Below are 14614 nucleotides of genomic sequence, written 5' to 3'. Positions count from 1 at the left end.
TTGCTTTTTTCTTGACGCTAAAAAAACGACACAAGGTCAAGTGCCACCTTATATATATATATATATATATTCCTCCAATTAAAAAGACTAGGTTCCGAGTGTATAATAAAATGCCAAGTGCTTTTACACGAATCTTAAAGCACCTTAGGAACATTATGAAGCAGTTATCGACCGACACAATGAAAAGGGCATTTCTAAAATTAGTTAAATAAAAATAAAAATAAAACTTAAGATGGCAACTAAATTTTACGTTTATGAAATACATTAGACCATAAATCCCACCGTTCCTAACGTGCACAGAATTTGAAGCGGGTCAGACATGGATCGGGTGTCGAAATGGATGTGGATCCGAACCCGTGAGGAGAAATGTCCCTCCTTGGCGGTAGTCATGGGGAAGAGCGTGACGCAACGCTCGGCCCACGAGCTTATCTCTTTCCCACTCGTCTCGACTCGTCGACACCGCCGATGGCTACTCAACCCCTGCATCCCCGCCTCTGTGCCGCTTCTCCCCCTCCCATCTTCCTCCCTCGGGCCTCCGCGTCCCGCCGTTCCTGGGTTCCTCCACTGCGTCGAGGACCACCGAATCGGAAGGTACCATCTCGTCTTCCGTCTTCAATTCCCCATCCCCTCTTCTTCGATCCATCCCCACTCGTAAGGTCAAATCGGGCGATTCCACTGAGTAACCGGTCCTCTTTGTCCAGAGCCTAATCCTCTTCTGAAACAAAAGAAATCCCATTGCGTCAGTAGCATATTCGACACTTGAATTGATGGTTTGGGTTCACGCATTGATAACAGATGATCCATGGAAGATCCCTGAATGATCGATTTCTTCGCAACAAGGACTACGCCGCGTTAGTCAAGGCCGTGATTGTGAACGAAGAACCTGACATTGCATTTCAACTCGTAAATGAATTGAAATCCAAAGGATTTAAGCCTGGTTGTGATGTCCTCTCGGGTTTGATGCTTTGTTATGCTAAACATGGCTTCTTCATGCAAGCCCAGGCTTTGTGGGTTGAGATCATAAACAGCTCGTTCGAGCCGCGCATCGAGGTAATCTGGGATCTGATGAAGGCCTATGCCCAGATGGGCCAGTTTGATGAGATAACCAGGATTGTCCATGAGACCACCCTCAGAAATTTTGGCTTCGGTCCTGAGGTTTACACGATGGCTGTCTCTTGTTTTGGGAAAGCTGGCCAGCTTCGGTTGATGGAGGAAGCTGTAAAAGAAATGGTCTCAAGAGGTTTTAAGGTTAACTCTGTAAGTGGCAACGCTTATGTTAAGTATTACAGCATATATGGTTCATTGGAAGATATGGAAGCTGCATATGAGCGCTTGAAGAAATCAAGAATTCTGATTGAGAAGGGAGCGATCCGATCGATGGCATCTGCGTACATAAACCAAAGACAATTCTATAAATTTGGTGAATTTCTTCGGGATGTAGGTCTTGGCAGACGGAATGTGGGAAATCTTCTGTGGAACCTACTTTTGCTATCTTATGCTGCAAATTTTAAAATGAAAAGCTTGCAAAGAGAGTTTCTTGGTATGTTGGATGCTGGTTTCTCACCTGATATATCCACGTTCAATATCAGAGCATTGGCATATTCAAGGATGTCTATGTTCTGGGATCTCCATTTGAGCATCCAGCACATGAGGTATAAGCGTGTCATACCAGATCTTGTTACATATGGTTGCATTGTGGATGCCTTCTTGGAGAGAAGGCTTGCAAGAAATATTTCCTTTGAATTAGGAAAATTGGATGTTGAGGCCACTCCAATTATGTTAACTGATCCGCTAGTTTTTGAGGTCTTTGGTAAGGGTGATTTCCATTCAAGCTCCGAGGCTCTATTAAAATCCACAAGGCAGAGGGATTGGACATATTCAAAGCTCCTAGCAATATATCTGAAAAAACAATACAGGAGAAACCAAATCTTTTGGAATTATTGATGAAATTCATTGATGTTTTCTCAGAAGACAATGATGAGGTTGCAACCAGAATATCTTTTAGAAGCGAATGAACTCAGTAATTTGAGGTTGGAAAGTCACCAATCACCATAGGATTTACATACTTGAGCAGAGAATACATACATAAAGTGCACACCAAGAATGAAACACTCAGGTATTTCTCGTTCGAGATTGTTACCATTCTTTTCCCTTTTAGACTAGAGAACATTAGCATTTCAGGTATGGTTTGAATGAAATGGCTGATTGATTCATGTCGTAGCCGTCAGATTCCTAGTTTTAGCACCAACACTTCATTTTCCAGATTTGGCAAGTACATGTAACATTGGACAAAATCATTTAGTGTGATATGTGATTACTTAGGGATACTGGTATGTCTTGTTTGAAGTAATTAAAAATATACAACACAATTTAACGACACATGATGGTAAATATAAAGTGTTGTTGCTAAATGAAGTGGAAGATCTGTGTGATTCCATGCTTTTTGTGTATCTCAATTCTTTACATATTGTCATTTTGCACCCAAATGCCATACAGGTAGATGCTTATTTATAGAAGTTTCAGTGTTAAGGGGCTTGCTTGTTTGCTAGTGTCAACTCTGAAACTGAATAAGAATTTGAGGTATGGTCATGTTCAATATGTATTATCACATTCAGTTGGAAATTATAATCTGTTACTCTATTGCCTACAGAAACAATATGATCAAAACCATTATGTCTAGTGATCTGCCTGTGATTGAAACAGGGTTCCTTCCTTATTGAAGATAATCAATTTTGGTCTCTAGTTAACCAACTTATAACTTTCTGTGATGAGCTGTGTTTGTATTTGAATGGAATTCCAGCGGTATAGAGATATCTGACAATATTGATTAATTCATGAATGTATGCTAATAAACCCTTCACCTTAATTCTTCACTATATAGGCATGACATTGAGTAGTTTTATTTTTCTTTTCTCAAGCTTGAAAAATGGTATGCAGTTTTATGTTTCTATTCTAGAAAGTCATCCATTTGTACACAGCATGTGTCTAATTAATTTTTAGCACAAACTACTGAATACCATGGAAGACTGGCTTTTTAAGAGGAATATATAGTTTCCTTCCTCCATTTTTATTTCTTTCTTTCATCTCATAATCTTAGTCTTTTATAAGGACTTAAAGAATAAAGAAGCAATTATGTTTTTTGGATCTTGTGTCAGAAATGCTGCCTAAATTTTGAAGTACAATGAAACTATAGGCAGAAAATATGTGGGTTGATCTAAGTTGAAATTACAACTTTCAACTTTCAACTTTTTTTAATATATTTACTTTGACATAACATGATATAATGTGAACATGCCAACTTAACAATTTTGAAAAGTAGGTCACGACAAAACGTGGATGTGTTAGACATTATTCCAACAATATATATTAAAAATATATAGCCTCAAAAACACCTATGATAAATATAAATATAACATTACCAGAAGCATAATAATCATTCAGAAAAACAATTTCCATTCAGAAAAATACTTCAGATTCGTATATGAAATATTAAAGAGATTATTCAGATCTTAAGACTTCAAAGAAAATTTTATACATATTGCAAATATTCAATGGTCTATAAGCCTTATGTCGTTGAGATATTCATCCGATATATATATCTATATATATATATATATATATATATATATATATATATATATATATATGCATGTATATATATATATATATATATATATATATATATATATATATATATATATATATATGTATAACTCTTAATTTTGATTTACTTTAGGCTTAATTATTGTGACATGTACACTGTTCCATTCTGAAGATCACTTTAGAATTGCCATTTCCTGTCACATCATGGTTAGTAATTTCACTATGACTCAATTTGCATAGTTGTATCCTGGTGATTAGTTTTATTTTCTTTTGCCTTGTTTTCTGGGGCTGTTTTATGAAATTAAGATCTTTAAATATAATTAGTTTTTAGTTACTACACATCTTTGTAACAAAACAGAGAACCTTCCCGTTAGCATTTCTGTATAGTTTATCCTTCTTGGGACATGCATTACCCTGATGCTTCCTAATATGAATAAACCAACTGGCTAATTTGGTTTCTGTCGCCAACTCACCTGCACAGAAAGTTTGATAGCTACTACTGATGTTTGACCATGAGTACTATTCCAGCATGCAGTAATGCTTATTATCTTCTGCAAGAACTTCTAGCATCTCTAGTTCTGGCAACACAACTTTTTGAACATCTGGTCAATATTTACTTCTCAGCTCAGTGCTGAATATTTTGGTCACAGTATTCTTGTAGGATGTCTGGTGGATCGAAGAACTATGTATGCAAATTGATTTCATGCATTGTATTATTTGTCACAACAGAGCAGCAGCTCAAGCACGAAATTTTGAGCCTACATGTACTGGAAAGAATAGTTCTTTTATGTTATGATTTATTGATTGCTTGTGATCACCAACAGTCTCTTGGTTTGAGAAAGAAGCCCTAAGAAGCTGGTATTGAAGAATGTTGCAAAAAGATAACCCTAATGGCACTGTTCTACCCAATTACATTGGGTTTATTCACGTATATGCATGCTTGAATGGCATACAGAGCATGTGATTATACGGATCTCATGTCATTTTTGTACTTATCTCTCTGAACTAATGTTCAATTACGTGTCACATAAATCTAAAAATTTATTTTAAGTTACTTACGCATTGAAATTCTAATTTACATTAAACCTCCAAATATTTCTTAATTTCATGAAATTACTAGGAACAGTTATAGGTATTTCATATTTATATATTTTAATTTAAATAAATTAATAATATTTATAATGGTTAGAAATAGTTAAACTAGCTTTTTAAATGGACAGTGATATGTCGTTGTTAATTGGTGGATATATAAGATTAGAGTTTAGTTGGCGATTTTTCCATTCCAAATTCAACAAATATCTTAATGTAAAAGATCATTTCAATTTTTGAATATTTTAAGATAAACCAGAAGGCCGAATTGATCCAAATTTAGAGCGACGCCTCTATTAATTAATCCATACTGATCGAACCGGGTTTTTCTAGCATCTAAATTGCACCGGACCGGGTTTTAAAAAACGTATGGATTCAACCGGACCGAAAGGGATGTCCAATAACATACATAATGGGAAGCTACATGAGGAGTTGTGAAGCCAATCCCCTCCTCTCCGTGGAACCATTAACCAAAACCTAACTCTCGATCTCGTGTGCCGCTGCCGTCGTCGCCATGCCGCCAAAGTTCGATCCCACCCAAGTGGTCGACGTCTATGTCCGGGTCACCGGAGGCGAGGTCGGCGCCGCCAGCTCCCTCGCCCCAAAGATCGGTCCTTTGGGGCTCTCCCCGAAGAAGGTGGGCGAGGACATCGCCAAGGAGACAGCCAAGGAGTGGAAGGGCCTTCGAGTCACCGTGAAGCTCACTGTGCAGAACCGCCAGGCCAAGGTGTCGGTCGTCCCCTCCGCCGCTGCCCTCGTCATCAAAGCCCTCAAGGAGCCCGAGCGCGACCGCAAGAAGACGAAGAATATCAAACACAATGGCAACATCTCGCTCGACGACGTCGTCGAAATCGCTCGAGTCATGCGGCCCAGGTCCATGGCCAAGGATCTCGCTGGCACCGTCAAGGAGATCCTTGGCACGTGCGTCTCCGTCGGGTGCACCGTCGATGGGAAGGATCCCAAGGACCTCCAGCAGGAGATATCTGATGGCGACGTCGAGGTGCCGCTCGAATGAGTTCTTCTGCTGCTGCTGCTGCTGATATGGTTAGGCTGCCTGTGGATTTTAAAGCCTTTTTGCTTTAAGATGTTTCCTTTCGTTATATTTCTTGTTTTGGGACTTACTATGATCTCAAGATCACGCATGAATGCTATACAGTAGCTCTATGGATTTTCAATCTGGTTATATATTGGTGCTCATCAACTTCTTTTGCAATCAAACTGTGATTTTGATCAAAGACTCAGGTATCTTTTTGTTTGTTCTGGTCGGCTTTGTGATTGAATTGATAGGATTTGAATTGAATTGTTTTGGAGCGACTGGGAAGGCAGGTTGTCGGCAGTAATTTATGGTATTGATGGTTGTATATGGTTAATGACATTATTTCGATTTAATCCTTAGTGATGCTAAGAATGTCACAAGAACCAGCATTCCTGGTTGGCAAACAGGTGGAGAACTGTTTCCAGGAACCAAATATGTCTTTAGACTCTTTACCTAAACCAAATATGTCTTTATATATGACCATGATCAATCATTTTAATTTCTCTATTCTTAGCTAATCACATGTCAAACACAACCTTGAGTATATATGCTTTTGTGAACAACAATCTGATTGGATTTATGTCTGTCATGTTTTAGGTATAGGCTGATTAAAAATAAAATAAAATGAGGAAGAATCATCTAACTCTATGGATGATGTGATTAGAATCATTAGATTGGTTAGATGAGATGAGTCAATTAGGATTAGTGGTGCGAGGAAAAGTACAAGGATATTTAAAATGACTACTAAGAAACAATAAAGTGCTCTTGATTTAACTAAAGATGTTACCTTACACCAAAAGTGGAATGACGGAAGAAAACCCATGTAGCTGATGCCCAGTGGTCGGACATTATGGCTTTTTGTTGTTTTAGTTATTGTGTTTAATGAGAATGAGATAGATATGATATAGTTATGTCATTGTGGGTATATTTGATCCATTTAGGAATGTCTTATTAAGCCCATGCTGTTGGTTAGTTTGGTTAGATGGGATGAGTCGATTATGATTATTTAGGATTTCAATCATTGTGTTTTTATTTAAAATAAGATTTTTATTTGGTAGGAGTCAAATTAGAATGTTCTATGCATTTTTTTTCTCTTGCACAATATAATCGCGTACAAAGAGGTGTTTCAACTCATCGTAAGCATAATCAAAGGCACATCTTAATAAGATTTTCTTTTCTTTCTATGGATCTTAGAGCTACACTATATACTTTCTAGGATTTGTCATGAGCATCCTTATTTCTCCTTTTCTCTACCGCGTTATATCACTACTGTGAAGAAGCTAAAGTGGAAGTCTGATGCTATGAACAAAATGAATTGGAAATAATGGTAAGAAAGGAAGCATAATTTGAACTTCTTAAATAAACAACAATTTCTTGTCTGCTCATCCTATTGAACTTCTAACTACTTTAGATCCATTTTTAGTTGATGTCAATACAACTTGTTCAACTTTTGCTTACTCAAGAGTTATTTCTTGTCAAGTTTGCCCTCTGCTCCCTTGTGGTTGATTCAGTTCACTGACCTTTTCTCTTTCTGTCTTCACCTTCAAGTTTGCAGCATCAAACATTAATATCCTTAATATTTGAACTCAAGTTTTGTGAGTGTGTGAGAGAGAGAGATCATGTTAAAGGGAGTTATAATTTAGTATATCTTTTATCAGGAGGAAGGATTTGCTTGGACCTTTTTATAGGCTTTGATCTAATAATTATTTGTAGACTTCTAAATTTACTAAGTTCCAACTACAAAACTAAGTTCTTCATCACCTAGCTCTCACTAAACTCTTGCTCTAATTCTCTGGACGATGTTGTTTAAGTGCACAGTTATGCTATGGCAATGCAAAATTGATGCTTGATTAAATTGCAAGCTTTAGACAATTCAAAATAGTTGAAATTTCTTTGCTAGATAATAGTTATTATATGGAGTTTATTGTATAAACAGAAAAATCCTGTGGTCATCAAGCCGAAAAAAACCAAGGGATAAGATTCATGTGGAAACTAGGAGAAGTGAGCATTAAAAGGTGCTAAAAACATTAGGTAAATGTGTTTGGATCCTAGAACAAAACCATTCTTTCATGATTCCTACCACTTTTAACTCTCTCCTCAATGTTACAGAACCAATAGCTAGGTCGGTCTATCCCCTCTTGCATTGTGGATTGCTTCATTTCTAACTCCATCTCTTATCAATTTTTCTCACTGTGATTAATTCTCATTTGATGTCAACGGTCGAAAGATCGTTCTCTCCGTCCGTAGTGAGGATTCTCGCACAGTCTTCGTTTGTGTCTCCCCCCTTCAGTTCCTCAATCCTGTCAAGAGCTTCTTCCAGCTCACATCTCTTCTCAATGTCTTCCCTGCAGCAAGCCAATCCAATCTGCATCAGTTTGTGCATCTGTCCCTCGCTGTCCTTTGTTGCTTTGAGCTCACTGTCCAACACTTTGCTGCTCCATTCTTCCTCGGTGACTGAATACACCCATCCTTGCAAATCCAAGCCCCCCTTCTCTTGCCCCAACTCCGTGGTGGGGATCTTCCCCGTCAGGATCTCCAGTATCAGTACTCCGAAGCTCCAAACATCGCTCTTCTTCGATGTTCTTCCCTGCTGCTTGCACTCGGGCGACTTGTAGGCGGCCATGAACTGCCCCGAGTGAGCCTGGTTCATCACGGGGAGGAGGGCGTAGTCCGTCAGAAGTGGCTCGAGCGAATCGTCCAGAAGAACATTGGAGGATTTCAGATGGCCGTGGGGAACACTTAGCATCTGCAGCTCTTCTTTGAGGTAATTTAGTCCCTTGACTACTCCTTTGACTACTTTTAGTCGTGTGGACCAGTCCAATGCCGGAATGTTTGATGCACGGCAGCCTGATCAGTAAACCCAACATCACATTACAACTTTGGAAGCATCACTTCAACATGAACATAAAGAGGAGATGCAGTCGTCTACTGTGCTAGCTTTTGTTTTTTTGCTTCAATCTTATGATCTTGCTGAGCTTGCGACTTATCTCTTCATTCATAGAAGCCTGAGTAAGTAACACAGGACTTGAAACGAAATTTTATGCGAGTTTAGCTTTTTTTTTAAATTTTTTATTGCTTCAATAATATAACTTTTGCTGGATTTGCAACTTTTGTTTATATCATGGTAATTCTAGTTGAAAGAAATGTCATGAGAACAAGCAAATGGAGTATGTGAATGTGTGGAGAGCAGTAAGTTCTTATGATCTTTAGTTGGTGTTGGTGGTCATGAAACTATAATGAGGATGAGATGTTCACCATGGAGGGCATTGGCCAGGCTCCTCTTAGCCATGTAGTCTGTGACCAGTAGCTTCTCATCCTTCCTGTAGTAGTAAGCCACCAGTGGCAGCAGATTGGGGTGGCACAGCCGCCCCAACCTTCTCATGTGCTCTTCGAATTCTCCCTTCCCCACCCTGTTCATGTGCCGGAACCTCTTCACCACCACCGAAGCGCCGTTCGACAAGGTGGCTTTGTAGGAGCACCCAAAGTTCCCGGTTCCGAGCACTTCAGCTGAGGACTTGAGCAGGTCCTGCAGCTGGAAACTTACCCTGTTCTCCCTCACGAAGACCAGCCGCCCTTGCTCGTGGTCCTTGGCGACCTTCTTCCCGCTGCCGCCCCCCCCACGGTGGCATCCGGCCACTCCCGCTTCTAGCTTTTCCTCCTCAGATGATGCAAACTTTGAGTTCTCCGGTGGCAGAGACTGCCCGAGTCCATCATCCCCCGTTTGCCGACGGCGGGGCACGAGGAATATCGCCGCGACGACTGCTACGACGAGGCCGATCGCAATCGTCGTGAAGATGATCGGATGATGAGCTGAGCCTCGCGACGACGTGGATGGCGACATCGTGGATAGCGACGGCGACGGCGGCTGGCATGGGACTCGAAGAGGTTCACCGCACAGGCGTTTGTTGCCTGCAGCAGCATATCCAAACGTTGCGGAACTACGAGCTCGGAAGGAGACCAAGCAAGCCATGGCGACAGCAGTACTCACCCGAGAAGACATCCGCGTCCATCTTCCTGAGGACATCCGGTATGCGCCCTTCCAAGTCATTGTTCGACAGGTTCACCCGATTCATTTGCTTCACCTGCAGGTCCGGGATCGCACCACCGAACCTGTTGTCGTCCAGCCCCAGCTCCAGAAGTTTGGGTAATGCCGCAATGGACGCCGGGATGGAGCCCGAGAAGCCATTATGGGAGAGATAGAGTTTCTTGAGCCAGTTCATGCCGGCGAAGGCATCGTCGGGGATCTCGCCGGAGAATTTGTTCGTCGACAGGTATACTGCTCTCAAGTTCCCGAGCCTCCCGACGTCGGGCATCGCCCCCTCGAAGTTATTGTTCGTGAAGCTGAGAGTGCGCAACCTCGGCAAGCGCCCGAGGAAGGCGACGTTTAACGAGCCGGAGAGGCTAATGCCCTCGAGTCGCAACCCCGAGACGCTGCCGTCGTGGTCGCAGATGATTCCGGCCCAGCTTGCGGTGCCGTTGCCACACGGGGCGGAGCTGGGCACCCAGCTCCGGAGAGCGCCGGTGGGATCGGACATGGCAGCCTTGAAGTCAAGGAGGACGTCGGCGTCCTCCGACGAGCGCGCGGCGTCGGGAGGTGCCGCGAGGAAGACCAGCGCCAGGAAGAGCGGTAGAGGCCGCCGGCCGGCCATGATTGTCGCCCGCCGTCCGTCGTGGCCGGTGATGGTATGGGCTGAGGATTACGACGCGCGGAGATTAGGGGAGGACGGAAGTTGATGGCGTGGCTTCTTTCTAGGGGTGGTTTAGATGGTGGGGGAACAAAGGGTAGTGGCCGGTGGCCAAGAATACGAGGGAGGTGGGAGAAGTTGACGGAGTCGCCTCAGGTGTTTCTATCGGGCCTCTTATTAGAGAGAGAAAAGCCTATCCTGCATTTAATTCAGACGTAGTTTGAGTGTCATCCTATGAAGATTAGTATTAAACGTTAACAGAAATATCCTTTGAATTAATTATAATTCATAGAGTATTCATTCCTCCAAATCACATGCTAATTAGGACCTCCATCTAATTCGGTCAACATCAACACGAGCCTTCGATGATTTGTGATGGAACATATCAAAATAACATATATTAGTTATAAAGACTTTGATAAGTACAATACTATTTCCTATTTTACCAAATTATAAGTTTAATATAGCGGAATCTTTCCACGAAGTAATAGATATGACATGAGCGAAAAGCGGGCGCAGAAGTAATATATGGCCACTCCATGTTTGTGATAAGAGTGTCGTACTAGTGTGTCTTCTCCGTGGAAGAAGAGATCATGAGAGAACGACGACTTTGCTCAGTATCCACAGCACCATAGTGGTCTCGAACGCAAAGAGCGTGTGAAGCAATCCCCGGTCGAGCGCAAATCCGAAGAGCGTGATGCCGCCACCGTTGTGTTGCAGGTACAGCACTGCATCGAGCAATCCACGTCTCATATACACCATGAACCACAAAAGACAATTATCTTTGCGTTACCGCGCTCACTCACCCAAGGCATGTCGGCCTTCGAAGGTGGAAGCCTGCGCGTGAGGTACCGCGCCCCCCACGGATCCTTCAGGCGAGCCGGAATCGGAGATGTCATCGGATTCGGCGACGGCCGGCGTCGGCGGATCGGCCTTGCGGTCTGCGGCTGAGGACAGGATCATGTGCCATCGGCTGGCGATGGAGACGACCCGCTGAGCTCGGTGAGTGATCCTTGCAGCTCCCAACAGGCACATGAAGAAGCCACTCAGCTGCACCGCCGAGCACACCTGCAGCAAGAGGAGCAAGAAGAGTAAGTACATGGAGAAGGAGAGGAGACGACCAAGTGTTTGTCGATTTGACTTACCACGACGTCGCCCGAGTTGCAGAAGTTCTTCTTAGATTTGGAGGCCAAAACAATCGTGAGGGCACCCAACTGGCTCGCCGATATGGTCACCAAGCAACCGAGGATGAAGATTCTGTACCTGTGGCTGGTGACCAGAAGCTGCCTCTTTATCCTCATGTGTTCCCTAAAGATGGCTTGGCAATGGGATCCGTCTCCCTCGTCGAACATCTTGTAGAAGCCCTCGAAGCGCAGTATCTGGAGCTCGCAAGTGAGGCGGAACAAGACGCAGACGAGCAGGAACACCCCGGTGCGGTACACCCAGGAGGCGAGCGTGGCGATGAAGGCGATGGAGTTCCAGGGGACGCCGGACGGCGCGGTGGAGAGAGGGACGGCGACGGAGACGGTGGAGAAGAAGAGGATCTTGTGCGCGAGCTCGACGGAGAAGGAGGGGAGGAGGATATAGACGAGGTGGCGGAACGAGCGGTCGAGCTCGCGGGCGTAGCAGTGGCGGACGAAAGTGGTGTCGTCGCGGAGGGCCCCGTCGAGGAAGAGGAGCTGGCGGAGGCCGTAGCGGCGGAAGAAGGCGGCGAGGGTGAGGAAGGAGATGACGGCGAGGCTGGAAGCGGGGACCTGGACGAGTTTGTGGAACGAGACGGAGGAGGCCGATGAGGAAGCGGCGGGCGGCGCGCGGACGGAGAGGGAGGTGGCGGCGGGGACGAGGAGGGCGAGGGCGACGAAGGCGGCGTAGGACACGGCCCTGCCGGCGGCGGTGGAGTGGTCGAGCGCGCACCACTTGAGGCAGACGCGGAAGTTTCGGAGCTCGTCGAACACTGTGGATTTGGTGCGCGCGTAGACTGGATTCAGAAGAAGAGGCAACCTAGTGGAGTTTGGATCGTCTGAGCCATCTCCTCCTGGATTCATGGTGGTGGATTCCATGGCTTTGGCGGATGAAGAGATCCAGGAACGTGAAGACAAGGTAAATATATGCATGCAGAGTGTTTGTTCATGGCCGAGAAGGAATCAGAAGCGTAGTAGCCGCAGGAGGAGGAGGAGGAGGAAGCAAGTGGTGTGGAGAATGAGTCTTGTGAATCCCACAAAAAGGAGAGGGAACAACAAGCTTTACTGTGACCGCACTCATGAAGTGGGTGATGTTATCTTCTTTTAAGAGCAGTAAGATTAGAGCAGCTCCAAAACACTGTGCATGCAACGCAAAAAGATCCACTTTCTTCAGCAGCAATTTTGGTGCTCGTCGTCTCATAAGATAAAGACACAAAAATATATACATATATAATTAATTTTGTTAATAAAACTATAATCATCAAATATTGTTTTATTATAGAATCTATTAGTAAAATTTGATAATCAAAAGATAAATATCTAAATTCTAATAAGTTGATTGACAATTAAAAGGGTAAGCAAATGAAGTATTGTGATAAAAGATACAAAAAAAAAACAGAGAACATTTGATGGCATCCTCTCGTGAGCTCCATCTAAATGCCAATCTCTGCAGGAAGGCATTATTAGGAAGAAAAGTGCGATACGTCGTAACTTTTTGCTAAACCTTTGCTTCCTCTCGTGAGCTCCATCGTGAGGCAGAAGGGTGTTCTACGTTGCACGGACAACATTTGATGGCCTCCATTCCTCCTCTCCTACTTGTTCAATCTCTCTCTCTCTCTCTCTCTCTCTCCGTCTCCCCTTTCCTATATATATATATATATATATATATATATATAGCTGGAGATTGGAGAGTAATGCTATCCTTCCATCCATCCATCACGAGAAGCTGCTATTGCCTCCTCGACACTCAACAGCACTCACATGCTTTCTCTGTAGACTGGCATCGATTGTGTGGACTAGCTGAAGTGTTTGTACCAGGAGGAGTGAGAGGTGGCAACCATGGATGGCAAGTGGTTGACTCTCTGCCTCAAATTGAGAGGCTTTAGACCTTTGACTACATGATGCACAGCCCGCTCGTTCATAGACCAAGCCACGATAAAGGTTTCCAGCACAACATAATGTGTGTGATGCACATTTAACATTTACTGTCAGGGAGCTAATGGAATAAGAACATCTCGATATTAGCTAAAAATACATTAATAGACGCCGAGAAATGACTCGCGTTGACCGGAGACGATCGACGGTCATGATGGACCCTAAAGTATGATGTAAACAGGTGGCAAAGTCAGCATTAGGAATATCGACTCTATCCACTTTTGATCCGATTCTAAAATTACAGTAAATTTCTTGAACAAACAGTATAAAGCCTCATGGAGTTGTTGGATTATCTTTGAGCAAATTGAATCGATTTGACATGATATGAACTAATCTACTGACTTCCTTACCTATGTATATGTGAGAAGAAGACACTTCTGTCCTCCATCAAGTTTCTATATGACCTACAAAGATTGATTGAAGTGGATATGCAAAGAAAAGAATTAATACTTTAGACGGGTATAATAAGTATATCTTAGTTGATTATTTTGTTACTGATTTGTGTTTGTTCTCTCGTGGAGTTATATGTAATGATATTGAATTATATCTCTAATGTAGTAGAGGATGTCTTTTGTATATTATAATCATTTAAATTTTTAATATGCTTTTATTTTTTATCAAGAAAAAATTAGATGTATCCTATGTTTAATTCTAAATTAATAATGATAGATATACCTTATCTATAAATTAGTTCAATCCCTTTTTCGCTTTTGATACGAGATTAAAATTAAAATTTAAGATATCTCATTCTAAAAATCATTGGCCATCGGAGAGTGATGGGAAGAAAATTGCTAGAGAAACTTAAGCCGCGTGACGTTCCTTTCCATTCACCTGGTGATTATATTCTCATTATCTATTTTGTTTATGAGGACGAGTGTAGAGTGATGACTTTCAAGAACAGAATTATCATTCCTTTTGCACAGTGACCTAAACAGGAGCTTTGAGATCTTAATTGATTGGTTTTTATTGGCCAAGCTCATGTTGGGACATATTCAGATAGTAGAAAAAAAATATTTACATAATTTTCAAACAAAAGCCTCAAGTTTTAAAATTTTGTATCCTCATTTCTAAAATTTCAACACGAG

General features: G+C 42.5%; 4 protein-coding genes across 9 annotated transcripts; 2 read left to right on the top strand and 2 right to left on the bottom strand.

The window, feature by feature from the left end:
• The first annotated feature begins 417 nt into the window (after positions 1-417).
• On the top strand, positions 418-4420 carry LOC103999840 (pentatricopeptide repeat-containing protein At3g42630). 5 transcript variants are annotated; one of them, XR_672814.3, is made up of 3 exons: positions 418-591; positions 796-2116; positions 4254-4420. XR_672814.3 is itself a non-coding variant. In XM_009421715.3 (2 exons), the coding sequence occupies exons 1-2, from the start codon at positions 466-468 to the stop codon at positions 1942-1944; spliced, it is 1275 nt and encodes a 424-aa protein (XP_009419990.2). In that variant the 5' UTR covers positions 418-465; the 3' UTR covers positions 1945-2640. The 5 variants fall into 5 exon arrangements, 2 of the variants coding, with proteins under 2 accessions (XP_009419990.2, XP_018674504.2); XR_672813.3 differs by having other exon boundaries at positions 4132-4268; XR_010501861.1 differs by lacking the exon at positions 4254-4420 and adding an exon at positions 4085-4247.
• A 697-nt stretch (positions 4421-5117) lies between these two features.
• On the top strand, positions 5118-5867 carry LOC103999842 (large ribosomal subunit protein uL11). The gene has a single exon (XM_009421716.3). The coding sequence runs from the start codon at positions 5207-5209 to the stop codon at positions 5705-5707; it is 501 nt and encodes a 166-aa protein (XP_009419991.1). The 5' UTR covers positions 5118-5206; the 3' UTR covers positions 5708-5867.
• A 2064-nt stretch (positions 5868-7931) lies between these two features.
• LOC135650578 (pollen receptor-like kinase 5) lies at positions 7932-10377 on the bottom strand. The gene is made up of 3 exons (XM_065170057.1): positions 9717-10377; positions 8984-9637; positions 7932-8575 (listed from the first exon to the last, which is right to left on the bottom strand). Exons 1-3 carry the CDS (start codon positions 10375-10377, stop codon positions 7932-7934), a joined length of 1959 nt encoding a protein of 652 aa, XP_065026129.1.
• Positions 10378-10470: 93 nt separating this feature from the next.
• On the bottom strand, positions 10471-12676 carry LOC135651530 (uncharacterized). Of its 2 annotated transcripts, XM_065171656.1 has the most exons (4): positions 11559-12676; positions 11220-11481; positions 10977-11141; positions 10471-10611 (listed from the first exon to the last, which is right to left on the bottom strand). In XM_065171656.1, the coding sequence occupies exons 1-3, from the start codon at positions 12525-12527 to the stop codon at positions 11005-11007; spliced, it is 1368 nt and encodes a 455-aa protein (XP_065027728.1). In that variant the 5' UTR covers positions 12528-12676; the 3' UTR covers positions 10471-10611; positions 10977-11004. The 2 variants fall into 2 exon arrangements, with proteins under 2 accessions (XP_065027728.1, XP_065027727.1); XM_065171655.1 differs by lacking the exon at positions 10471-10611 and having other exon boundaries at positions 10783-11141; positions 11559-12674.
• Positions 12677-14614: the final 1938 nt, after the last annotated feature.

Source organism: Musa acuminata, chromosome BXJ3-10 (assembly GCF_036884655.1).
Source record: "Musa acuminata AAA Group cultivar baxijiao chromosome BXJ3-10, Cavendish_Baxijiao_AAA, whole genome shotgun sequence".
Taxonomy (NCBI): domain Eukaryota; kingdom Viridiplantae; phylum Streptophyta; class Magnoliopsida; order Zingiberales; family Musaceae; genus Musa; species Musa acuminata.
Note: the sequence above shows the minus strand (reverse complement) of the source record. Positions and strands in the feature narration are given on the sequence as shown.

Bases quoted from the DNA above. Each gene is read 5' to 3' on its own strand.
- LOC103999840 (XM_009421715.3), top strand. From the start codon at position 466: ATGGCTACTCAACCCCTGCATCCCCGCCTCTGTGCCGCTTCTCCCCCT. The intron at 592-795 runs GTACCATCTCGT...CATTGATAACAG, and splicing joins GAGGACCACCGAATCGGAAG to ATGATCCATGGAAGATCCCT.
- LOC135650578 (XM_065170057.1), bottom strand. From the start codon at position 10,377: ATGGCCGGCCGGCGGCCTCTACCGCTCTTCCTGGCGCTGGTCTTCCTC. The intron at 9,638-9,716 runs GTGAGTACTGCT...ATGCTGCTGCAG, and splicing joins GGACGCGGATGTCTTCTCGG to GCAACAAACGCCTGTGCGGT. The intron at 8,576-8,983 runs GTGAACATCTCA...TTTACTGATCAG, and splicing joins CCTGGCCAATGCCCTCCATG to GCTGCCGTGCATCAAACATT.
- LOC135651530 (XM_065171656.1), bottom strand. From the start codon at position 12,527: ATGCATATATTTACCTTGTCTTCACGTTCCTGGATCTCTTCATCCGCC. The intron at 11,482-11,558 runs GTAAGTCAAATC...CTCTTGCTGCAG, and splicing joins GCAACTCGGGCGACGTCGTG to GTGTGCTCGGCGGTGCAGCT. The intron at 11,142-11,219 runs GTGAGTGAGCGC...TGCTCGATGCAG, and splicing joins CGAAGGCCGACATGCCTTGG to TGCTGTACCTGCAACACAAC.
- LOC103999842 (XM_009421716.3), top strand. From the start codon at position 5,207: ATGCCGCCAAAGTTCGATCCCACCCAAGTGGTCGACGTCTATGTCCGG.